This window comes from Ananas comosus, linkage group 6 (genome assembly GCF_001540865.1).
Source record: "Ananas comosus cultivar F153 linkage group 6, ASM154086v1, whole genome shotgun sequence".
NCBI classification, from domain to species: domain Eukaryota; kingdom Viridiplantae; phylum Streptophyta; class Magnoliopsida; order Poales; family Bromeliaceae; genus Ananas; species Ananas comosus.
The window spans coordinates 3643379-3670310 of NC_033626.1; the positions used below are offsets into that span (position 1 = coordinate 3643379).

General features: G+C 39.5%; 1 protein-coding gene and 2 long non-coding RNA genes across 9 annotated transcripts; 1 reads left to right on the forward strand and 2 right to left on the reverse strand.

Annotated features, from left to right (window-relative positions):
- On the reverse strand, positions 3264-6433 carry LOC109711355. Of its 7 annotated transcripts, XR_002216576.1 has the most exons (5): positions 6124-6429; positions 5773-5890; positions 5414-5682; positions 5200-5324; positions 3264-3486 (listed from the first exon to the last, which is right to left on the reverse strand). It is a non-coding gene; the product is annotated as an uncharacterized LOC109711355 (long non-coding RNA). The 7 variants fall into 7 exon arrangements; XR_002216573.1 differs by having other exon boundaries at positions 5414-5890; positions 6076-6433; XR_002216572.1 differs by having other exon boundaries at positions 5414-5890; positions 6124-6430.
- Positions 8693-14106, reverse strand: LOC109711915. The gene is made up of 8 exons (XM_020235282.1): positions 13996-14106; positions 13802-13887; positions 13199-13283; positions 12500-12578; positions 12209-12336; positions 11976-12062; positions 11711-11823; positions 8693-8945 (listed from the first exon to the last, which is right to left on the reverse strand). The coding sequence occupies exons 2-8, from the start codon at positions 13855-13857 to the stop codon at positions 8705-8707; spliced, it is 789 nt and encodes a 262-aa protein (XP_020090871.1). The 5' UTR covers positions 13858-13887; positions 13996-14106; the 3' UTR covers positions 8693-8704.
- LOC109711401 lies at positions 22252-24326 on the forward strand. Its single transcript, XR_002216591.1, has 3 exons — positions 22252-22431; positions 22965-23106; positions 24079-24326. It is a non-coding gene; the product is annotated as an uncharacterized LOC109711401 (long non-coding RNA).

Genomic DNA, 26932 nt, shown 5'->3' on the forward strand with positions numbered 1-26932 from the left:
TGATGGCATGATAGAGTAGTTGCAGTTCGTTTTCTATATATCTATCTATCTCTCTATCTGTGCCAGCTTAGACCTAGTGGGAAAACCGGCGGCGTCGGCGGCCGAACCCACTGGGAACTATATTTATATAGTTCTCACCCCGTGTGGTTTTGGGGTACAGGTACACACAGAGGCGAGCCGAGCGAGGACCGCGGCAAGGGCATAGCGCCCTAAGTGAGCCTAGTTAGTAGCTTTTCCTTTATGCATTAGAGTACCCTCGTGTACTAGATGATGTTTTGGATAGTTATGGGAGGGCTACTTATATCTTGAAAAAAACATGTACTTACATTTTGGAAGATGAAAATGTAATATATTCAAATGATGTAAATGTTCAACGGTTGTAATAGTTAGACTATCTCTCTTTATACACTTGTACATTCACTTGTGGTTCTTGCTCTTAGTTATAGTGCACTTGTGCGCATCGTATCGATCATGTATGTTATTTAAGCATTCCCTGGGCGCTTAACTGTACATGATCTGGTTGCTTAGCTTTGGGCGGACAGGAAAGGTGCTGTCCGTTCGGCGGTCCGTCCGGCGCGCCCGAACCGTGCCAAATTGGTATTGGACTCGGGGCGGGGCGTGACACAAAGGGAAAGAAATAGGCCTCTAAACTTTATTTCTTCTAATAATACACTCATGATTTTGTCCATTTAGTCAAGATATATTATTGATTATTTAACGAAATCTCCAATTCAATCGACCAAAATAACTCACAAATTATAGGATAGTTATTCAGTTCATGTGATTGCACTCCATTAAATTTTACAATTATCATCTGTCCACACGTTTTCACAAAGTTTACATCCAAATTTAATGATCATCCAAAACTCTGTGTAAGGTACCGGACTTCTAAAATCATGAAGTTACGGTGTACATTTGGTTAGTGAGCCATTAGAAAGGTTCCGGTGAAGTTCGGTGAAGTTCGGGAGCATTCGGGCGATTCGGTGCGCGTAGGCGCGGAAACGGAACCCGAAAGGCTATGTTAGGCCATGAGTTAAATCCGGCATTAGTGTGGATGAAAAGATGAAGAAAACATGCTCGAAAACATGTTTGGAGAGTCTCGGTTCGATTTGAAACGAATCGGAGGTCAAACGGACGAAAACGGAGCAAAACGGACCCCGAAAGCTGAAAAAGCTGAAAATTTGGCTAAGTCTGGAATGCTATTTTTCTGGACATTGGGGGACCGGTTCCTCAAGTCCAGAGACCGGTCCCAGCACCCGAAAATGGCCCAGTTTGGGCTGTGTGTGACTTATATTGTTGAGGGACCTTTGTGCAATTGTGCCAAGGGTATAGAGAGGGTTGGGGGCTTATTTCCTCTCCTTCTCCCTCACACTTTGTAACCTAAACTCTCCCTCTCTCTCTCTACAAAGAAAAGAAAGAGAAGAAGTAGAAGAGGAAAGGGAAGGAGAAGGTGGAGGAGAAGGCTTGGAGAAGGAGTTCTACTTCTTCTTCTTCCTCTTTTGGCCATTGGAGAGGCTTGTTTGAGGTAAGCTTTACACCCTCTAATGGTAGCTTCTAGTTTATGGGTTTTTAAGCTTTAGAAATGGGATTTAATGGTGATTTAGAGATTGTTAATCTCATTTGTTGCAAGATCTATAGCTTGATGTTGCTCTTTGCAACAATGAGGAGTTAGAGCTCCAAATGAGAGCTTTAATGGTAGATCTCTAGGGCTTTGGTCTTATGCTCTAGAAATGGATTTATTAGCCTTCCTAGATGCTAATTAGATGGATTGTGTTTAGATCCAGAGTTCTAATGGTGGGTTTTTGTCTAATTGCGACCTAGGGCTCCAAAATGAGGTTTTAGCAAATCTTAGGTTATGATCTATTTTGAGTGGTCAGAAACCTAATTGCCATGTCTCCGAACGCGTAGGAAGCGACGGTTCGTCGATTCGTCGAGCGGGTGCGACGTTCCGGCTGAAACAAGTGCTAGAAGGTCCGTTTTGGCCCGAGGAGCCGAGGCGACGTGCGAAGACCGCGAAGACAAGCTTTCTAACCTTTCGGCATTACCAAAAGGTGGGGGAGTGCCATCCCGAAGCAGTCGGGCTACTCTTTATGTCTAAGTGCTAAGTTGACCTAATTGCATATTGTGATATTGCATTATAGGGTGCTAAATGTAATTGTTACCTATTCTTGCATACTAATAGAATAGTGTAGAGTTGAGTTGCTTAACACCTAAATCTAGTATGCATGAGATTAACGTCAAATGACTTGAGACCCTATAATGAAGTGATAGTTGATAGGAAGTGAACCTGCTTATGTGAATGAGAATCTAGTATGGTATAACTAATGTTTGAGAACAACAAACTTGACGAGTGGCATCTAGTTAACATTTAACTTGACGAGTGGCATCTAGTTAACGTTGAACTTAGGAGAGAACTAGTTCCCAAGTGATGTTGTCTAGAGTGGTAGGGTATCCTCAGTGACGGGGATTTGACCATACTCATATGTCTGTTCAAAGCTTGGTGTGGTCGCTCCACACAAGCAGTGCACTCCGGAGTCGTCACATGATAGGGATAGCCGTTTGGGTCCCGAGGGATAGCCGTTTGGGTCCCGCAGACAGTCTTGGGCGAGTGAGCTGATCCTCCCCAGGTGAGTTGGGTGAGTGAGTTGATCCTCACCTATGAGTTGAGATTGGGTTGTCGTACCTATGTTGAGAGTCGGGCGAGTGAGCGGATCCTCCCCGTTGTGTTTGGATTGTGAGTCGGGTGAGTGAGCAGATCCTCCCCGTTGTGTTTAGAGTGCGAGTCGGTGAGTGAGCGGATCCTCACCTATGTGACTGAGTAGACGAGCATAGTAGTATGAGATAGGCTACCTATTATGTTGCAGTTTATACATGTACTTCTGTTGAAAGCATAGTATCATGAGATAGGTTGCACATTATTATGTAGTTCATGCATTCATAGCATTGGATTGAGGCATAGTTGGATATTAGCATCGCTTTACATTATGCTTACCGTTACTGCTTTCATATATATCTACCTATCTTTCCGTCTTCGTCTTCCTATGCCTGCTTAGACCTAGTGGGTAGATCGGCGGAGTCGGCGGCCGAACCCACTGGGAACTATATTCATATAGTTCTCACCCCGTGTGGTTTGGGGTACAGGTACTGTCACGCCCTGGGCTTCAGCGGAAGCTTATCAGCAACGTGCACAGATCCGCCGTGTACATTTCTACCTCAAGAGTACACCAGGCGTCTACAAACAATATAGTGAAATCAAGTGAATCTAACCAGGTAATCAGAGCACGACTTAACATTAAAGTAAACTTATACAGCTCGAAATCTTATTACAACTTAAACAGTAAAGAACATTCTGTAACAGTCCCAAGGTACAACACTGAGCTAAATTAACAGAAACTGGTAGTGGTTCATCTATTTAACGTCGAGAAAGCTCTATTTGGCCGTTGACCCCTCGCCAGGAATCCCTAACCTTTCCCGCTGTGGAAGGCTCTATAAAACAACAATAAAAAGAGGGCGTGAGAACTATTAGACAATAGTTCCCAGTGGGCAATTACTGACTTCAGTGAAATGCACCACTAGGCTAACCTAAGAATGCTGTAAAAAATAACTGAACAAGCAAGTATGAAATACAAGTATGAAGAGTAAGTATGAATATCAATTCATCATATATGCTAAGGACAATTTAAAGTCATATACTAGTTTGCATGCAAATATTTCATTACATCAGGATTAACTGAATATGTTTTGTAACTACATCTTATATTATTAAGAGTGTAACATACTGTCACTACGTTATCAGTTAATCAAGATGTCAATCTGTAAGCCTGTTTTCATTAAGTTACCTAGCCAATGACATAAAGTAGCCTTACTACTATGTTTATCTCAGATTAAAATAACTCATGATAACCCAATTCACAGTAGACTTACACAAGGTAAAGTCATAGCCGCGCCGTGCCTAATGGCCCCGTGGTAGTATACACTCCCCACAGCAATCCACTTCGGCGCTCAAATCCAAACACAAGTGAGCAATCTGTCACTAAGCTACTCCGGAGTGCTGGGCTTGGGGGGCGCGACCCCCACAAGCGTGTGCGAAAGAGCGTAATGGCATACAAGCTGTAATCCATAGTACCAGTATCACAACATCATCATGTCCTTGACATGGAATCTCAACTCGACTCAGGGTCGACACTGTAGTACTCAAGTTACCTGTCACTCTCAACTACTTGTTGACATAATTCTCATAATAGCTAGTATAACTTAATAAGTTCAAACTTTACATCATAATAGTAATTCTATCAGGCTATACCTGTACATTAACTTCTAGTCCTCTCACTACTCCTTATTCATAAGGAAAGTGGTTCATTGAAGTCATCTCTAATGACTCATGGCACATTCTAGAGTTCAGCATAACTTCCCGCTATTTGGAGTAAACCACTAATGTACAATAGTTTCTACTTGATCATACCAGTCTATTGTCATGTTCGACTCTAGGTATTCCAAGGTCTTATTCAGATTATAACATTCATGTTACCAATATTTGATAAAAGCAATGACCAACTTGTCCATATAAGCATGTGACATTATTAGACGTGGTATGTTAAGAGTTCCATTAATCGATACAAGTAACTCAAAAATATATCCTTCACTTAGTAATCCTGCAGAATTAAATGTCATGCTCATAATTTTACAGTTAACATATCTGGAAGGATGTGTACTTTACTTATTTGCACTATTACATTCATAACCTGAATACATGCTAAGTAAGCACAGTTTATATGAATCCGGCAATTTCATAATTCGTCCTTTACCATATACAGGTTTCATGGTATGCAATCTAATGTACATTCTGCTGCATAATTTCATCTCAAGATCCTCATCCCTTTGATGTCTGGTAAAGTTAAAAGTCACCTCAAGCTTTCCACCATTCCTTCCTCTTGAAGGGTGTCAGCTCTACGAGCTTATACGAGCTAATACAAGCTATTCATTTTATGAACATGCACAAATGGAGCAATTATTCTATATGAAGTAAACAACTTCAAAGTTCTTCCACTATTACTCAACGATACTCAGCATGATAGGCGCATTAATATATGTCTTGATTCCAATAAGTATACATGCATTCATATACATATGCAATAACCTTGACTCATAAGTCAAAGGAAACATAGAGAAACTTACTCATTTCAAGGAGGTCAAACCCACCTGTTTGCTGTCAACTTTTGTTGCTCCCATAATAGAAGTAATCTATTATAGTGCTAGAGCTTGAATCTCAATTTTGATTCAGGTTGGGACACCAAATTCCATCGTAGAAAGCTCTCTAATTTCAGCTGAACAAGATTAGATAGCCTGCTGCAAGTTAGTATCAAAACGGCACCAATATACATCTCAAATTGTATAGTAGAAACCAGAATTTCACCTAGGTTTAGCTTAATGCTAATCCTTTACTTTAACATCAGTTGAAGCATCCCGATTCCAGCTCTCAATGGTCACTAATTCATCTCAAAGAGGCTTAATCTCCTGCTGAATTGGTATAAAAACTGTTCCAAAGTTACAGCTAATCCAATCAATTAAAGAACTAGTGGGTAATATACCTTCCAATGGCTTTAGTTCAGTTCTAAAATAGGTAAACATAGGTCAAGCCAGCTTCAGAAATCATCCCAAGTTCAGATAAGATGTTCACATTTTCTGCTGGAACTAACCACCAATTCAGCACCAATTACTAATACTACTATTACTATTTCAGCATTAGAATAGAGGAAGTAGCCATTTAATCACCTTCCCATCATCACCTCAGCTTTTCTTTAGCTCAGGATCCATGATTCACCCTCAGAGTTTATTGCCAATACCGTCAAAACCAGGCGCAAGGTTCATCAAGCTTCCTGCGGTGACCTCGCTGCAAAACAGTTCCCAAAACTGCATCAACATACACCCTACCATATTCCAACAGGGAAGAAAGTAACTAGTTGATCTTCTCAAACTCATAACTCAGCTCCAACTGAGTTAGGGTACTATAAAATACCCTAAATATCTACCAAATCATTCTCTCAACCAGCTGTAAACAAGAGATTAAGAACTCACCTCATCTTTATTCCATAGCATCAATTAAGGGAAAGTTGAGTACTTTACCTTACTCAGCTATGATCCCTATTTCTATTGAGTTAAGGCTGTGAATACCCTCTCCCAAGATCATTTCCCTTCCTCTCCAAAGCTGCTCCAAGTTCTCCAAATCAGTAAACACCAAAGAGAGGGAAAGAAATCAGCTCCAAAACCTTGCTTCCTTGTAGAGAGAGAAAAACTCTAGAGAGAGAGAAAGAGAGGCAGCTCCCCCTGCTTCTCAAAGCTTCCAGCTGATAAGAACAAGCTAGGGGTCGAGCTGAGCTGATAAGGATCAGTTAGGGAAGTGAAAAGACCGAAAAAACCCTGCTGCCACGTAACTGCTGTGTTGGTGCTTGCTGTACCGGTACAGCATCAACCCTGTACCGGTACACATTGCAAAATCTGCTCAATAGGCAGTAGCAATGCACTTCGTCATTCCCTGCCATTAACTCACTCTCATACTTGTCCACTACCCTCTCTAAACCCATTAGAACATGTAGGATAGTTCCATTTGTTATCCCCACTCGTCAGACTTCATAATCAGTCAAATTTAAATATCCCCTTTGAACTTCGCACTTCCATGTCACAAGAGCAACGCACTTTTACCCTTCCGGCTGTTTAATCACTCTTATAACTAGTCAAGGACCCCCTTGCCAATCTTTAAAAAATGTGAGTTAGCTCCAGATACCAACCCCACATTCGAATTTCACAATTAACCAAATTCGGGGTATACAAATTTGATAGTGCATTTGTGATGCGCTTTTCCACTTCTGGCCTCTTGCTTGCTTTAGTAACTTACTGGAAACCTCTCATAATCCTTCAGAGATCGTAGAATAGTTCCAACTACTATTCTACCACTTGAGCTACGCAATTCGCCCCAAAGTTCAGTGTATTACAGGTACACACGAGAGATCTCCGGCCGAGGACCGCGGTAAGGGCTTAGCGCCCTAGTATTTGTAGTAGTTACTTTCCTACTTGCATTAGAGCTACCTATACCTTTTGAGAGTAGATGATGTATAGGTGTGAGGCTATTTTGGAAATTGTAAGCTTTAAGTTCATGATGTATTATGGAAGCTTTAATTGTAGTTAAATGTATTAAAGTTGAATGGATGTAATAGCTAGTTATTTCTCTCTTTTATTCACTTGTTCACTACTTGTGATGCTTGCTCCTTATATGTTTAGCACTGGTTGTGCTCTCGCTATTGTTGGATTGTGTATGTTATCAAGTTGTTTTCCTGGGCACTTGTTGTACACAATCTCGTCGCTTTAGCCTTGGGCGGACAGGGGAGGTGCTGTCCGTTCGGCGGTCCGCCCGGCGCGCCCGAACTGGGCCAAATGGGTTTCGGCTTCGGGGTAGAGCGGGGGCGTGACACTCTGGGCCTATTGAGACAGTGGCAAATTGCAATTAAAAATCGATGCAACTTTTTAAGCCAAAATGCAATAGGATTGCAGGCTAAAGTGCAAAGAGATTTTTGTAATTTAGCCCAAAATTAAATTAAATTAACAGGGCGTCAATCAAAAGAAAATAAAGTTCAAGGGCCAATTTCAAGATTGTTTATAATTGAGGTGGTCTTCATACACTTTTACCCTTAATTTTTATTTTATATTAATTTTTTTTTCTACATTGTATAGAAGATGGTAGCTTTTCACTGGGAAGTTTTGCCAAAAAACTTTCTACAGTAGACAACGCTTGTATGGCAGAATTAGCCAAACAATATAGACCTTTTCTTTCCCAGCACCACGCTTCTGCAACCAAAGTACACCCTACAGCCAAGTCAAGCAAACCCTATCTCTTGCATCTTTAGAGAGCTCAAATCCAAGGTGGTTTTGTAAATTTGAATGGACTACCATAAGAAATCAGTACTAGAGGCACTACATAACATTTAGTAGCTTTTTATTGGGCTCTATTTTCCCAATGATAGTAGATTGGCTCATTATAAAACATCATAATTCATCAAATAGCTAATTGTAGACAAACAGCCAGGATACTCTTTTATAGAACCCAGCTACTATCCTTTTAGGGGGACGGAGGCCTTCGTCCTCCTAAGTAGTTTTAGATGATAGGGATCCCGAATCGATGATCAGAACCGTTAAAGTTGATCTAGAGTATTTAAAGTGTCTAAAACCAAATTTCATGAATTTTAAAATTATTTACGTATTGATCAAAGGATCACAAAATCGACAGTTTTTTATGGCCTATATGAGCCGTTTGCTTGTTTAACAGCGTAAAACAATCCAAACAGCTTGAATTTTTGGTAGAAAATTTTTTATATTATTTAGAAAACGTTTGGTAACTCTGATCATGAATTGAAAAAGTCTAACATTTATGTTCACAAGGTTATTTGTTTTCTACTGTTTATTTTTCGACTCTTCAATGAATTTGATAACGAATTTTAAAATTTATGGAATTTAGTTTCTAAATGTTATAAATACTCTGTTCCGATCATCGCGACTTAGGAGGACGAAACCCTCCGTCATCCTAAAAGGATAGTAGCTGGACTCCTCCTTTATAATACTATAGAAGGACCATATTCATTAGTCTATTCAATAAGACGAAAAAAGTAATGACAACATCATTTTGAATTTAGAAAATGTTAGGTTAGAAATTTTTTTAAATGTAGATTAATAAAAGAAGCAAAATATGCATCACTAATGTCCACAATATATGTTTAGACTTTAAACTATCTGAAATGACACAAAAGTGGAGATAACAAGACATACCATATCCCAAAATTATGGAGCAAATTAGAAAACCTAGTAAAGAGAAATCCATCTTATAGAATATCTCCATTAAAATGATGCATCCTCCTGAAACCAGTAAGTGCCTTGGAGAAGAGAAAACAAGGTGCAATCTGCAAGCAAATCCCATGGAAGTTAAAGCCCCAAAACATCTAAATTTTAAAAGATGCAGAAGAAAATAATTAGTAGAAAATCAAAAAACAAGGCAAAGATCGACCTAAATTTCTTGATTTTACAGGTTTCCTAGAGATGCCCTTTACGATTTTGGTTCCAGTTGGAGAGATTACTGGACAATGATGCCCTTTAGGGCATATTTGGTTTAGGTTATCCTGTCATGATTACAGTCAATTTTGCCAGGATCACTGCATTTTTGTTCATTTAGTATGTAATCTGATCGATAATGTAACATTACAAATGGTGCAGATTACTCCGAAAATATTATCGAGCGAGGGGTGGTATCTATCTTACTGATGGAAAGTTATCTTACATGTTATATAAAATTACAAGTTTACCCCTCCAACCCTTCCACACCCCTTCAATGTGTCATTTCTAAAATTTTTGTTTAAAATTTTCAATTATCAAATTTTAAATTTTAAATTTAAATTTTAAATTGTCAAATTTTAGATTTAAATTTTTAAATTTTTAATTTCAAATTCTAAATTTCAATTTTATATTTTAAATTGTAAAATTACAAATTTCAAATTTATATTTCAAATTCTAAATTTTAAATTTCAACTTAAAACTTAAATTTAAAATTTTAAAATCTATAATTTATAATTTAAATTTGAAATTTAAAATTTTAGAATTTTAAATTTTAAACATCAAATTTATATTTTTAAATATAAATTTTAAATTTAGATTTTAAATTTTAAACATCAAATTTATATTTTTAATTCTAAATTTTAAATTTAGATTTTAAATTTTAAATTTAAATTTAAATTTAAATTTAAATTTAAATTTTTAAATTTATAAGTTCATATTTATATTTTAAATTAAAATATTAAATTTTATATTTTTGTTTAGATTTAAAATTTTGAATTTTAAATTTAAAATTCAAATTCAAATTCAAATTTTAAATTATTTGAAAAAAAATTTGTAAAAAATTATTACTTGTAAAGAGTAAAAATTTTTTGCCAAATATGACTAGGGCGCATTTTGTTCAAGTTATGTAATATTACAAAGTATTTCGATATATCCAGGTATCCTGGATTTCTAAATAAGAATACTACTAATGCTGCATTAGCGCGTTTGGTTTAATGCAGTAATATAATACTGGATTGCAGTGTTTATAGCATTACTATATTTGGTCCAGTCTATAAAATTTAGTAATCTTGACAATAAAGTATAATCTATTCCAAAATTGACCTTATAGCTATTTTTGGCAAACTTTTTTTTACTCTTTACAAATAATTTTTTTTATTAAATTTTATTTTAAATAATTTAAATTTTTTCAAATTTTAAATTTGATCAAAAATATAAAATTTAATATTTTAATTTAAAATTATAAATATGAAATTTATAAATTTAAATTTTAAAATTTTAAGATAAATTTAAATTTAAAATTTAAAATTTAAAATCTAAATTTAAAATTTAGAATTTTAAATAAAATTTTGAATTTTAAATTTTAAATTTTAAATTTTAAAATTTGAAATTTGAAGTTTAAAAATTTAAAATTAAAATTTAAAATTTAAAATTTGAAAATTAAAAATTCAAATTCAAATTTTAAATTTTAAATTTGACAATTCAAAATTTTAAATTAACATTTTTAAAATGACATATTGAAAATTTTTTGGGAGTTGGAGGGGTGAACTTGTAATTTTATATAACATGCAAAATTAGCCGCTTTCAGTAATCCAAGATACACACCCCCCCTGTAATATTTTCGGTGTAATCTTACACCTTCTGTAATGTTACAATACCGAACAGATTAGATACCGAATTAACCAAATGTAGTAATACTGGCAAGATTGCCTGTAATCCTACCAGAATAACCCAAACCAAACAAATCCTAAGGGCAATTTTGGAATACACTACATTTTATTGTTAGGGTTACTGAATTTTATAAAATGAACCAAATATAGTAATTCTATATATACTGTAATCCAACATTATATTACTACATTAAACCAAGCACAGTAATACAGCATCAGCAGTAATCTGATTTAGAAATCTCAGATATATGGTTATGACGAAATAACCTGTAATGCTACATAACGCGAACCAAATGTGTCCTTAAATGATTTTGGTTCCTATTAGAAAGGTTACTTTCTCAGTGTGGCCATTAGGTTTGTGCCAAATCCCACATATTTCCTCATTTCTTCTGTATTTATTTCTCAACTAATTAGAAAACTTATTTTATTCGAAAAAAGTCTTAATGTACTGTAATAATTAGCCATTCATCATAATAATGGACTATATTCTGTTAACTATACTTTTTGACTTTTCTTAGTTGCATATTGGAGTTTCTCATACATTTCAAGGCGTCCTACTATTTACCTAGTGAAAAAAAAAAAAAAAAAAAAAAAAAAAAAAAAAAAAAAAAATCTATATTGGAGAAAGTACAAGTACCATGCATGTAAATAACAATTATCAATATCATTTACAGAAAATAAATTTTTGCCATTGTTGAAAAGCAAAATGGTGATAAGTTGATTTATAATGCAGAAAGAAGCAACTGTTGGTTTTGTTTTTTATAATAAAATAAAATGATCAGCAGTAGTGGATCTCTTTCGTCTCTATTTTTTCAGGAATAATGCTATATTTTCACAAAAATGAAAGCATAAAGAGTGCACAAAAAAGAAAAATAAAAAATCTGAATGCAAATACTTTGTCCCATGAGGTAGTTAATCATTTGAATTAAGAATTTGTGACAACATACCTTTCCTCTGCAACATTGTCAATATAGTATATAAAGAAAATTCCAAAAACAATTGTGCTCAAATAAGCCCTGCTCGGAAACTGAAACTTAATTATGCTATCGGATGTCGACCCCTGCACTCAATCAGCAAACAACAAACATGAACTTTTCTACCCCTAGTAAATAAAAAGGGAAAAATCTGTGGCATAAGAGCTTGCAGGCCATAGCTAAATATTAAGAAAACATTTTTTTGTGTAAAAGAGATGTGTTGTTAACCTATACTCACTAAGATTGTATCCCACATGGCAACAGGAAAAAGAAAGCACGTAGCTGAAGCAACAGTTATTGCATGAAGCCGCCTTTTGAGCTGATTCTGCAGGCAAACAATGGAAATAGTTAGCTATGCAAGTTGACTTGTTAAACCACAGCAGAAATTACTAGGAAAGATGGAACGATGCTCAATTCTTCAAGAACAAAAAGTATATTGGAAAGGGAAAAAATTCAAAAAAAAAAAAAAACCTTCAAAGAAATACGTCTTGCTATCACCCTTCTCAAAGCTGATAAAATACCAGCAGAGATTGGCGCCACCATTTCTTTCATTCCTAAAGGTTGCTTTTCCTGCACCACCTGTTCTCTCCCAAAGCTAGCTATATCAAGTCAAGTCTCCCAATGACACGACAGCAACATTTGCACATCGTATGATATCATAAACTACATATTAGAACAGCATTCAGCTTTGCTGCCGCAATAACTTGTGATGCATTAGTTCCGCAAATTAAAATATTCAAGATTAAAAACGAATTTGGATACAGAATGGCGAATATGATCTGGTAGCCCACCCATTTGATAAGAAATAATATGATGCCATCATTGCAGCGAGTCCACCAAACTGTACAAAAGTCAGAAAGAAATCAGAAAAACTATTCAAATGTTGCTAAGCTTAACTTCATTTACAATTATCTATTATGATCACCATCCCAGTTTACTGGTTAGTGATACCAGAGTAGAGATTCTACAAGTCACTTTCTGAGCACAAGGAAAAATTTTGTGGTTTCTGAAGCATCAATTATCAAGAACATTCAAAAATGAAATTAAAATCTTAATAGGAAATAAAATGCAAATAGCAAGTCATAACATGCACTTTTGTATGCACATGCATATGCACACGTGTTTTTGTGCAAGGGACCCACGAGCACCGCACATGCCCATGCGAATGAATATAGTGAATCAAATAGTGAAAAGGAATAATGTTGTCGATTAAACCCTAGTACATGTTAAAATAGCCGAGTGCTTTCTTGATTTCTTTAGAGATGACTAACAGTAACATAGAAATGACTAACATAAAAAGATATGCAATAATAGAAACATCTCCGTGATACTATCAGAGTGTAAAGTGCACCATCCTAGTTGAAGCCTGCCAGCATGTGGCCATGTTAATTAATATTGCTGTGGAAAACTAATTTGAACAAACAATGCATATGCTTCCTCCAAAATTTCTAAGCAACTTACCTTCTTCCAAATCCAGACTCTCCTTCCATACAATGCTGCTGAGAGAACTCCAAGAATAGCACCAGCATACTCCGCAATTAGAGCACTAAAATCTCAATATACAAGAGTAAATAACAGTTTAGCAGCTGCTTGCCATAAAAGAAGAGAAAGAAATAAGAGAATTATTAGCTTTGTCGACACGTATTGGTTTATAGTGCAGCACACAGAAGCAGCATGCAATATAGTGACTTTCTGCAAGGAAGAGACAGCCTCCTTGCTGAGTTAGCAATTCTTGCAAGGAAGCAATCCTCACAATACTCACACGGAAGCACCAAATAAGCCAAGCAACAAAACATTCAACTCTCATAAACATGCCTAAACACAATTAAACTTACATCCTAGGGAAAAAAAAAATCTAATATTGAAAAGCTTTTGTTAACCAATTTGCTGGAGTTAACTATAAAATAATGTAAATTATATTATTATACTGAGTTTGACTACTCTGCTGTATCCTGCACTTGAACTCAGCATTTTGCTAGGTCTGTCTCATATGTCACATTTGCAGTGAATCCACCAACAATATATATATTCTTGATAAGAAATAACTTTTGCAAGTATACTTACACAAGTGGCCCACAAGAAAGAAGGCCTTTTCCCCATAAAGTGTAGTATAATGCCATTATTCCTCCATTGATCACTGTAGGTATGACCTAAAAACTTTTGCCCGTTTTAGTACATGTGAGTGGGTTTAAATACAAGAAGGAATATATCACTATATATGAGTATAGCGCAAACTAGAGAAAGAGCCAGAGAGAAACCTGTGAGTTCGGCAAGGGCCTGCCTTTCCAAGGCTTCTGCAGTACAAGGAAGACGATAGAAGATGGAACCAGGCAACTAAAAATAAAAGCTACCACTGAATCTCCTTTATCAGATAGTGATGCGACCCCAACTTTCCTTTTTAATAGTTTCCTTTTAATAAACAAGTTCAAATTTAAATATCTTGTTATTTAGGAATATATTTAGGAATACGCAGTTATCTTGTTTGGGAATAGATTTATTAGGTATGATTAGGAGTAGTTTAAGGATTTGGACTCTATATAATGTAACCCGGAGTTACAAGAAATAAGAAAGTAATATTATCTCTTTTTCCTCATATCTTGTCTTCTCTTTCTACCTCTTCTCTCTACTTCCCTACCTCTCAATTCTTTCGGAGGTTCGATCCCCTCGAAGTTATCGTTTATCCCTATTGATACGGTAGGACCGTATCATTTGGTATCAGAGCTTATATGGTCCTGACTCGAGCAAAAAAGAAACTCTTACGAAAGATGGACGGAGATTTCGTACGAAGGGAGGAAATGAACAACGTTGATACTCGATTGAACAAACTGGAGATCGAGGTAAAGTCCATTAGCGATTCCATTAACAATCTTAAAAATTTAATTATCGCTATGAACACAAAAATGGATCTGCGACCACAAGCACCGTCCGTAGATACATCCGCCTCCAGTTCCGATAAAAATCGTCCCCTTTTTCCTAATCCCTTCAAGGAAGGGATTCCTCGAAATACGAGGATTAGACTTCATTCAGGATCGACCGAGGGTCGTGTTGGTGAGCTTTGGAAAAGCCAAAGATGTTAAAATCACCAAAAGTGCATTGGAAACGAGTCCACGAGAGCAAATGGTGCGAAATCTGCACTGGAGCAAAACTGCTCTCGGGGACCGGTCCCTGGCAGGGAGGGACCGGTCCCATCAGCGGGTGTTGCGGGGTTGCTTGAGGCAACCGGTCCCTGGCAGGGAGGGACCGGTCCCCGAACGTGATCCCAGCGAGAAAGCCAGAAATTTGGCTAAGTCCTGAAAATATTGCTCTCGGGGACCGGTCTCTCAGGCAAGGACCGGTCTCCCGAGGACCGGTCTCTCTGGGAGGGACCGGTACCCGAACGCGTGACCCGAGCTGAAGCTCTCGGGGACCGGTCCCAAGTCGGGGAGACCGGTCCCTCCGCGCGCAGAATGCCCAGTAAGGGCTATGCAAGGGATGAAAAGTTGAGGGGGCCACCTGGATATTGTTACATTAGAGGGCTTATTAGTCCCTCTCTCCCTCTCACTCTCCCTCAGCCCACTCTCTCTCTCCCTCACTCACACTCTCTTGCTCTCTCTCTCTAGAAAGAAAAGAGAAGAAGAAGAAGAAGAGGAAAAGAGAAGGAAAGGAAGGAAGAAAAGGAAGGAGAAGAAGAAGGAGATCAACAAGAGGAAGCTTTTGGACCTCTCCTTCATCCTCTCTTCTCTCTTTGAAGCTACAACAAGAGGTAGGCTTCTAACCCTAGCTATGAAATTTAGGGTTTTTGGGTTTTAGCTCTTTGGATGGGATCAAATGGATCTCTAGTACCATGAATGGAGGGATTTGAGCTAGAATCTAGGGTTTTGAGATGGGTTTAGCTTGATGCTAACCCTAGGGCACCAAAATAGGGTTTTTCGGTAAAGTATGGGATTGATCTCATTTGAGGCCTTGTAAACCTAATTGGTAGGTGCCTAAACGCGGGGGCGAAGTCGGAAATTCGATTCGTCGAGCGGGTCAAGAGCTATCGGCAAGATAAGGCCGATTGAGCATCATTTGGACCAAGAAGACCGAGGCTTCGTCGTAAAGGACGCCGAAGCGCATTTCTAGAGCCTCCTTACACGCAAAAGGTGGGGGGTGTCGTCCCGAAACATCCGGGTTTCCTTTTATGTCTAAGTTAATTATGTTGATCATATTGTGCTATAGGAATAGTAGTTGTACATTTCCATTGCCTTGCATGCCTTCTTGGTAGTGTAGCGGGGGAGCTTGACACGTGGACTAGGATAGCATGAGGATTGGGTCTTGTGACATAGAATCCTATAGCGGCATAAAGAGCCGAACTTGGACATATGATAGCCTAGTAGAGTGGCATTGAACTAGTGTAGTAGAAACACTAAACAAGAACGAGTGGCATGTCAATTAGCTAGAAAACTTACTACAATGATCGAACGAGTGGCATCGAGTCTAGTGTAGTAAACATGACATGGTTCTAGGGATAGTAGAGATCCCGGCATCTAGGATGCATTGTATATTGTGCAGCAGAGGCACACATTGACCCTAGTAGACAGGGTATCCTCTTGTGAGGATTGGATCATACTCACTAGTCTGTTTTTGCTTGTCGGTGGTCGCTCCACCGAGGCACGAGTCTCCGGAGTACTTCATTAGGGGCAGACGTAGTTGTCCCGCAGACGGTCTCGGTGTGCGAGTGCAGTTTCTCCTCACCTATGAGATTGAGAGTGAGTCGAGGGTTTAACCTACGGGTTAACCAAGTAGATTGGGTAATAAACATGAGACGCAGAGTAGACTTGCATTATTACCTTGAGTAGACATAGTGTATGTTGTAGATTGCATTGCTATGTACCTTTCTATATTCATGACATGATATTAGCATGATAGTAGTTGTTGCATGCATTATTACCGTTGATGGCATGATAGAGTAGTCGCAGTTTACTTTTATCTATCTATCTATCTCTCTATCTGTGCCAGCTTAGACCTAGTGGGAAAACCGGCAGCGTCGGCGGCCGAACCCACTGGGAACTATATTTATATAGTTCTCACCCCGTGTGGTTTTGGGGTACAGGTACACACAGAGGCGAGTCAAGCGAGGACCGCGGCAAGGGCATAGCGCCCTAAGTGAGCTTAGCTAGTAGCTCTTCCTTTATGCATTAGAGTACCCTCGTGTACTAGATGATATTTTGGATAGTTATGGAGAGCTACTTGTATTTTGAGGAAAATATGTATTCACATCTTGCAAGATCAAAATGTAATATATTCAAATGTTGAATGGTTGTAATAGTTAGACTATCTCTCTTTATACACTTGTATCTACTTGTGGTTCTTGCTCTTAGGGTATTGCACTTGTGTGCATCGTATCGATCATGTATGTTATTCAAGCTTTCCCTGGGCGCTTATTTGTACATGATCGGGTTGTTTAGCCTTGGGCGGGCAGGAGAGGTGCTGTCCGTTCGGCGGTCCGTCCGGCGCGCCCGAACCGTGCCAAATTGGTAGTGGATTCGGGGCGGGGCGTGACAGTGCTGATCGCACTGGTGTGATCCGTTCGCAAATCTAACGGACAGATCTGCGGAGATCGCTCGTTGATCGAGGAGAGGTCGGTGATCGCAAAACGGTATTTTTGCAAAACGCGACATTTTATGTACCGTTTCGCGTGAAATCGCATGTGGAGGGGTATTCGCACGTTTTACTCGTGCTGTAGAGGGCTTGGTCGAAATTAACCATCTTCGGAGGACTTATTTGCATTTTAGCTAGCCTATATATAATGTTTTCTAGGGTTTTTCTTGGGATCCGAGCCCTAGTTGAGCCCCCATGTAGGATACCGAACTTCTAAAAATAAGAAGTTACGGTAGGATATAGTATGTCGGAATTTATTATGAAAATAAATATAAATAAATAAAAATAGTGTGGGAAACTATTTTATTGGACTCATAGAAGTAAAGTATAAGTTGGAAATGACCTGTGCTGAAATCGGAGCGAAAACAGAAGATTTAGAATTTTCTGTGAGAAACGGGGCAGATAAATTAGCAGAAAATGCACAGTGTCAGAAAATTATGAAAACTGGAGGATAGGTCAGAATTATTTTTATGAGGCTAGATTTGAAGTTTCAGCCCATTCTGACACCCGGAAGGTGGAGAATAAAATCGAACTGCTATCTGCTAAAGATTACAGTTCGGCACAGCTTTCGATGACCAAACGGGGTCGAAACTGAAAACTTAAGATATATTCTTGCTCAGTACGTTAAACCGAGCCTGCCTGTCGAATTTGAGCGCAAACGGACATTCAGAAGGGCTCCGACTGTTCCGAACTGCGAAACTGCAAGTTGTAATAGGTGTGAGAGGGGGTTTTGTGCAATTGTTACAGCACCAAAGGTGGGCTGGTTGCATACGTACACACACACACACACACACCTTCCTCCTTCATGTTCTCTCATTCCCTCCCACTCTCATACTCTTTTCCCTCTCTCTCTCTAGAAAGAAAGAAAGAAAGAAGAAGGAAAGGAGAAGGAAAAGAAAGGAAAAAGAAAGAAAGAAGAAAGGAGAAGAAGACCAAGAAGAGGAAGATCATCTTCTTCCTCCTCTCCCTCAACCTTGGAGAAGCTTTTAGAGGTAAGCTCCAAACCCTATAATGGTAGATTCCTTAAGATAGGGTTTTATGGTTTAGAATTGGTTTGAATGGAACCTATTGGAGCTAGTTAGATGGTTCTAGCTCGAATTTGAAGCTTGAGCCATGGATTTCCTCATTGTTGAAACCTAGGGCACTTCAAAACCCTATAATGGTAGAATTTTAGGGCTTCATTTATATGCTATAAAAATGGATTTATTGGAATCCAATGATGCTAAATAGATGATTGTTGCCTAAATCATGGATCAATTTTGTGAATTTTTGCAAAAGTTGAAACCTAGGGTTCAAAATGCAATTTTTGGAAATATGGGGGTTTGATCTCAATTAACCCTCTGTAAACCTAATTGCTAGATCTATAAACGCGTTGGCGAAGACGGTTCGTCAATCCGACGAACGAGTGTGGAGTTATCGCCAAAACAAGTGCTTGAGGGTTTGGTTGCCCCGAGTTGAAGCGACGAAAAAGATCGCGGAAGAACACGTTTCCGAGCTTGTGGCACTACCAAAGGTGGGTGGTGACCATCCCGAAGCAGCCGGGATACTTTCTATGTTTAGGTTCTTATATAATGATCAAATTGCATCTTGCACATATTGCATATAGGGCTAAATGATTGATGTTATTGCTTATACTTGCATGCTAGTTGTAATATGATAGGTCATGAATCTAGTATGCATGAGAATGATATGATAGTTAACCCTATATGCGATGATTGATGTTTAAGTAAATAAAGAACCTAGTATGATAAAAACTAGTGTTGATAACGAGTCAAATTGACGAGTGGCATCTAGTTGTAGACAACTATGACGAGTGGCATTTGCTTATTGATAACCTATGATATGAGAACCTTAGTGTAATCAGAAATACTATGAGATTGAGTACAAAACCACCTTGATTCCATGATGAGATTACCCTTAGAGAGTAGGATACTGTTGTTCGTGAGATTTGATTATGCTCACATTGCCTGTCTGCGCTTGTTGGGGTCGCTCCCCTCAAGCTGTGCACTCCGGAGTTTTGTCACTAGAGGGGCAGCCGCTTGCTGCCCGGATAGCCGCTAGCTGTCCGCAGGCGGTCTCGGGGGATAGTTCAGTGAGACTTTTTCCTATGAGACTTACACGTGAGATGTTGTAGTGAACCCCGAGTTCACAAGAGATTTGGTTACCTATTGAGTCATACTCATTATTGTTGTTCATGATAGCTAGTTTACATCGCTTATTGTTGTTCATAGTAGCTTTACTTATTGTTCATGCATGCATGTTATCAGATTGAGGCATAGCTAGATGTACCTACTCTACTTACCTGCTTTCGTTCCCGCATAGCTTTATATATATTGTATACATATCTCTCTATGCCTGCTTAGACCTAGTGGGTAGATCGGTGGAGTCGGCGGCCGAACCCACTGGGAACTAAGGAAGTTAGTTCTCACACCCCACATTACAGGTACTAGTTCGAGTGTCCCGACCGAGCGGGAGGATCGCGGCAAGGGCATAGCGCCCTAGCGGTATCAGTTGATAGTTTTACCTTTCCTACTTGCATTAGCCCTATACCCTGTACTTTTGTTTATATCTTGAGAGTAGATCTTGTATAGGGTGAGGTTTGAGAGCATATGATGTATTTATATTTTGGAGAAAAAGAATGCAAGTTGTATTAAATGGGTAAAGTTTAATGATGTTAAAAGAGGTTAATGTATCAAAGTTCTATGTTTAAATAGTTAAGTTTATCTCTCTTTTGTATACTTGTATGGAATTCACTCGTATCGCTTGCTCTTTGGTTGTTTAGCACTGTTTGTGCTTCTTCGTTGTTGTTGTATAGATCGTGTATGATTACAAGTGATTCCTGGGTACTTGTGTACATGATCTCATTGTTGAGCCTAGGGCGGACAGGGGAGACTCTGTCCGTTCGGCCTCACGCCCGCCGCGCCCGAACCGCGCCAAATTAGTAGCGGTCTCGGGGCGGGGCGTGCAAGGGACGATTTGAGGTGGGTTATCCGCGGGGAAAGTTGAGTCCAGTTACTTCATTATTGCTTTTTCATAGTAGCTTATATTGGCTCAGCATTTAAACTTATTGTTTTCATGCAATGCCATGTTTTATCGGATTATGTGAGGCGCATAAGCTATGATTGTACCTACTTAAAAAAAAAAACTTAACCGCTTGTGTGGCTGTTTTCAGTCAGGGTTCCCCGATGTAGGCCCTTATAATTAATAATCTTGTAATAAAAAATCCTTTTTTTTCTTCTAATTTGCCGCTATTTTGGGGCTTGACCTAGTGTAGATCGTGAGTCGGCGGGAGTCGTTGCTAGTACAAAAGGAAGCGAACCACTCGCGAACTAAAGCGAAGTTTAGTTCTCAGACAATCGCCTAATTACAAGGTAGGTTCGAGTCATTCCCCACGCGAGCGGTACGAGGATCGCCGGCACGCGGCATAGCGCGTTCTAGCCGGTACTCTATCTGATCGGTTGGATAGTCTGGCTTCCTATATTGCAAGTATTTCCCTACTTGTTACATTTTGAGAGGGATTGGTGGTTAGATTAGAAGGTGAGGTGTAGGAGCCATCTTTTGAGGTATTATATTTTGGAGAGAAAACAGAATGCAAGTTGTTTACGATCTTAAAGTTTAATGAAATTGAAAGCTTAAACAATTTCAAGTTATGGTTTAAATAGTTTTAGTTCTCTTTTTTGTATACTGTATGGTATTCAGTCGTATCGCTTAGCTCTTTGTGTTGGCTCTGATAATTTTTGTTGAGCGGCAGCGCTCAAAAACTGTTCTGTCGCTTTACTTCGTCTGGTTGTTGTACCTTAGATCGTGTATGGTTACAAAGTCATTTCCGGTTTCGCCCTATAAAACTGGATATTCAAAAAAGAATTCAGTGTCTACTTGCTTGTTAACGATGGATCTCCGGCTGGTGAGGGTCAGGGGGAATTTGCGGGTGTGCACAACGTTTTCCACGTCTCCAATCTTCGCAAATACATGCATGATCCCGAGCATGTTCTAGTATATGAGCCGCCGGAGCTTCAAGAAGATATGAGCTATGAAGAGTTTCCGGTGATGATTTTGGCTCGAGAAGTGCGAAAGCTGCGGAATCGCGAGATCCCCTATGTCAAGGTCCGGTGGAGCAATCATGACGATCGCGAAGCCACCTGGGAGCTTGAGAATCAAATGAAGGCAAATCACCCTCACCTATTTGAGGATTGAGCGAGGTATGATTTAAGATTCGAAGTTTAATTTTTTATTAAATTGAGTTCGTTTCGAGGACGAAACTCCTTTTAAGGAGAGGAGAATGTAGGATACCGAACTTCTGAAAATAAGAAGTTACGGTAGGATATAGTATATCGGAATTTATTATAAAAGTAAATATAAATAAAAATAGTGTGGAAAACTATTTTTATTGGCCTTATGGAAGTAAAGTAAAAGTTGAAAGTGACCTGTGCTGAAATCGGAGCGAAAACAGGAGATTTAGAATTTTCTGTGAGAAACGGGGCAGATAGATTAGCAGAAAATGCACAGTGTCAGAAAATTATGAAAACTGGAGGATGGGTCAGAATTATTTTTATGAGGCTGGAATTAAAGTTTCAGCCCATTCTGACATCCGGAAGGTGGAGAATAAAATCAAACTGCTATCTGCTAAAGATTACAGTTCGGCACGGCTTTCGGTGACCAAACGGGGTCGAAACTGAAAACTTAAGATATATTCTTACTCAGTACGTTAAACCGAGCCTGCCTGTCGAATTTGAGCGCAAACGGACATTCAGAAGGGCTCCGACTGTTCCGAACTGCGAAACTGCGAGTTGTAATAGGTGTGAGAGGGGGTTTTGTGCAATTGTTACAACACCACAAGTGGGCTGGTTGCATACGTATACACACACATGCACATACCTTCTCCCTCATGTGTTCTCTCATCCTCTCCCACTCTTACACTCTTTTCCCTCTCTCTCTCTAGAAAGAAAGAAAGAAAGAAGAAGGAAAGGAGAAGGAAAAGAAAGGAAAAAGAGAAGGAAGAAGGAAGGAGAAGAAGACCAAGAAGAGGAAGATCATCTTCTTCCTCCTCTCCCTCAACCTTGGAGAAGCTTTTGGAGGTAAGCTCCAAAACCCTATAGTGGTGGATTCCTTAAGATAGGGTTTTATGGTTTGGAATTGGTTTGAATGGAACCTATTGAAGCTAATTAGATGGTTCTAGCTCGAATTTGAAGCTTGAACCATGGAATTTCTCATTGTTGAAACCTAAGTCACTTCAAAACCCTTTAATGGTAGCTTCTAGTTTATGAGTTTTTAAGCTCTAGAAATGGAATTTAATGGTGATTTAGAGATTATTAACCTCATTTATTGCAAGATTCATAGCTTGATGTTGCTTTTTTGCAACAATGAGGAATTAGAGCTCCAAATGAGAGCTTTAATAGTAGATCTCTAGGGCTTTGGTCTTATGCTCTAGAAATGGAATTAGTAGCCTTCCAAGATGCTAATTAGATGGATTATGCTTGGATCCAAAGGTTGGATGGTGGGTTTTTCTCTAATTGCGACATAGGGTTCCAAAATAGGGTTTTTGCAAATATAGGGTTTTGATCTCATTTGAGTGGTCAGAAACCTAATTGTTATATCTCCGAACGCGTAGGAAGCGACGGTTCGTCAATTCGTTGAGCGGGTGCGACGTTCCGGCTGAAACAAGTGCTAAAAGGTCCGTTTTGGCCGAGGAGCCGAGGCGGCGTGCAAAGACCGCGGAGACAAGTTTTCTAACCTTGCGGCGTTACCAAAAGGTGGGTGGTGACCATCCCGAAGCAGCCGGGATACTTTCTATGTCTAGGTTCTTATATAATGATCAAATTGCATCTTGCACATATTGCATATAGGGCTAAATGATTGATGTTATTGCTTATACTTGCATGCTAGTTGTAATATGATATGATAAGATGGTTTGGTTCATGATTCTAGTATGCATGAGAATGATATGATAGTTAACCCTATATGCGATGATTGATGTTTAAGTAAATAAAGAACCTAGTATGATAAAAACTAGTGTTGATAACGAGTCAAATTGACGAGTGGCATCTAGTTGTAGACAACTATGACGAGTGGCATTTGATTATTGATAACCTATGATATGAGAACCTTAGTGTAATCAGAAATACTATGAGATTGGGTACAAAACCATCTTGATTCCATGATGTGATTACCCTTAGAGGGTAGGATACTATTGTTCGTGAGATTTGATTATGCTCACATTGCCTGTCTGCGCTTGTTGGGGTCGCTCCCCTCAAGCTGTGCACTCCGGAGTTTTGTCACTAGAGGGGCAGCCGCTTGCTGCCCGGATAGCCGCTAGCTGTCCGCAGGCGGTCTCGGGGGATAGTTCAGTGAGACTTTTCCCTATGAGACTTACACGTGAGATGTTGTAGTGAACCCCGAGTTCACAAGAGATTTGGTTACCTATTGAGTCATACTCATTATTGTTGTTCATGATAGTTGCTTACATAGCCTTTATTATTGTTCATGATAGCTAGTTTACATAGCTTACTTGCTCAGCTTTACTTATTGTTCATGCATGCATGTTATCGGATTGAGGCATAGCTAGACGTACCTACTCTACTTACCTGCTTTCGTTCCCGCATAGCTTTATATATATTGTATATATATCTCTCTATGCCTGCTTAGACCTAGTGGGTAGATCGGTGGAGTCGGCGGCCGAACCCACTGGGAACTAAGGAAGTTAGTTCTCACACCCCACATTACAGGTACTAGTTCGAGTGTCCCGACCGAGCGGGAGGATCGCGGCAAGGGCATAGCGCCCTAGCGGTATCAGTTGATAGTTTTACCTTTCCTACTTGCATTAGCTCTATACCCTGTACTTTTGTTTATATCTTGAGAGTAGATCTTGTATAGGGTGAGGTTTGAGAGCATATGATGTATTTATATTTTGGAGAAAAAGAATGCAAGTTGTATCGATGCTTAAAGTTTAATGAAATTGAAAGAGCTTAAACAATTTCAAGTTTTATGGTTTAAATAGTTAAGTTCTCTCTTTTGTATACTTGTATGGTATTCACTCGTATCGCTTGCTCTTTGGTTGTTTAGCACTGTTTGTGCTTCTTCGTTGTTGTTGTATGGATCGTGTATGATTACAAGTGATTCCTGGGTACTTGTGTACATGATCTCGTTGTTGAGCCTAGGGCGGACAGGGGAGGCTCTGTCCGTTCGGCCTCACGCCCGCCGCGCCCGAACCGCGCCAAATTCATAGCGGTCTCGGGGCGGGGCGTGACATCTCGACACATCTGTGGAGTGTCGGGATGAGTTGGAGTCGTTTTAGCGCGAAATGAATGCAAAAACGGACTCGACGCACTCAAATAAGCCAAAACTGAAGTTCTGCCAGTTTTAGGCGCCCAAAAGTGGTTTAGGGCGTCTAGATTATGAGTGCTGTTTTGTATTGAATGCTGAATTCATTTCTGACCCTATTTAGGGCGCTTGAAATTTGAGCCCGAAAGTCACTTCGTAATTATCGATCCTTTTGACATGTGTGCTGTGGTAGGTGAGGTCCACCGAACCACTTTAGGGCGCACTAGACCGCCGGACGAAGAACCCGATGGGCTGAGTTGTGCATGCTGGAAGTTCTGGACGCCCGATGTCACGCCCCGCAACCACCAATTTGGTCGGTTCGGGCTCGTGCACAGACTGCCGAACGGACAGAGTCTCCCCTGTACTGCCCAAGGCTCAACAACATCATGTACATCTAATTTTGCCCAGGTAAAAACAAATAACATACATGATTTGCACGAGAGAAATAAAAAGAGTAAGAGAGAAACTTAACTAAACTATTACGTTCATTCATTTATTTAACCATTCTTTTACAATTCACCAAAATACAAGTCTTTAGTTTATACATCATCTCCTCACTATATAATCTCTCCAAAATAGAACATAACTCTCACATGAAACATATACATGGTATACTAATGCATGGAAAGTCCGCTACCCAAGGCGCTATACCCTTGCCACGATCCTCGGCCGCTTCGGTAGGATTGGGATCTGTCCAACAATGGGGTGAGAACTAAAAGAAGTTCCCAGTCGGTTCGGCTGTCGACCTCGCCGATTTTTCCACTAGGTCTAAGCAGGCATATATATATATATATATATAAGAAATGCTAATATACTAGTATGCCTCAACGATATGATATGAATAAAGTAACCATTATGCTCATGATGCATGCCATTCATATGCTTATAACCCAATCACACTGGCCATCCCGGAGGTTGAGCCCAACTCACAACCAATCCCACAGGTGAGGAGACACACTCGGGACCGTCTGCTGGGTAGATAAGCTAACCCAATATGTGACAACTCCGAAGTCCACTGCTTGGGTGGAGCGACCACCACCAAGCTAAACATACAATGTGAGTATAACCCAATCCTCTAAGCTCGAGGATACCCTATCAACTACGGATAACAACACTCGGGGATCTATCCATCCCTAACGACTAATGTCATGTGTACTATCATCATCACTAAGCCCAAATGCCACCGTTCCATGTCACTATGTTGTCTAAGTTCACATTCGGTTCATGGCACTATAGAGGTTCTATTGTTCAAGACCCAATCCTCATGCATTTCCAACTATGTTCCATTACACATTTTCTATATCCAACATGAGAGCATACAATGAATGAGTTTATAATCCACACTACTCTATAATGCATGACTTTACTTATATACATACATGGCCAACAATAGTAACATAGACATAGGGAGAAATCCGATTGTTTCGGATAGCACCACCTACCTTGGCTTGATGCTAAGAGGCAAGAAATCAAGTCTCGCGATTTTACGACACCGTCTTAGCTCGACCCAAGGGAAACGAATGGAAAACGGTATTTTTCTTCAACGTTTCATCATAGGCTCGTAGGAACTCCGCTTTGAGCCTCCCAATGTGTCGGTTTATCCTTCAATTAAGGAATTAAAGGATCAATTTCACAATAAACCTCATATCTAAAAAAACCCTAATTCTAACCCTAGGGTTCCACATGCCATGGTCAAGCATCTATTACCATGAGAAATCCTAGATCAGTCTAGGTTTCTAACCCACAAGAACCCTAAAAACATAGATCTAGGTCAACCAAGCAAACCCTAGGTTAAAACTTGCAAATCCTTACCTTAGCCCTCCAAGACACCAAGCTCCTCTTTGCATTAGAGCTCTTTTTCCTCCAAATGCTCCAAATCCACCATCAATCTCCACCAAATCCACCTTTGTTGGGAGATTCTAGAGAGAGAATGAGAGGAAAATGAGAAAAGAGGAGGGTGGATGGTGTTCTCAGTTTGTGTACATAAGAGGAAGGGGTGGGGTCTTTTTATACGTCCCTACAATTGCAAACAAGCCTTCCAATTTAACAAAATTGCAACAGTGTACATTCTGCACGTTTTAACACTGGGTATCGGTACTCGGGCTTGAGTACCAGTCTCAACCCGAGAGCATCTAATATGCGCAGGCCACCGGGTACGGGTACACGGGCCCAAGTACCGGTACGCGGGTGCCCTAGTACCGGTACGCGGACTCCAGTACTGGTACTTAGCTTCGCAGCAACCAAACCCGAGAGCAACTC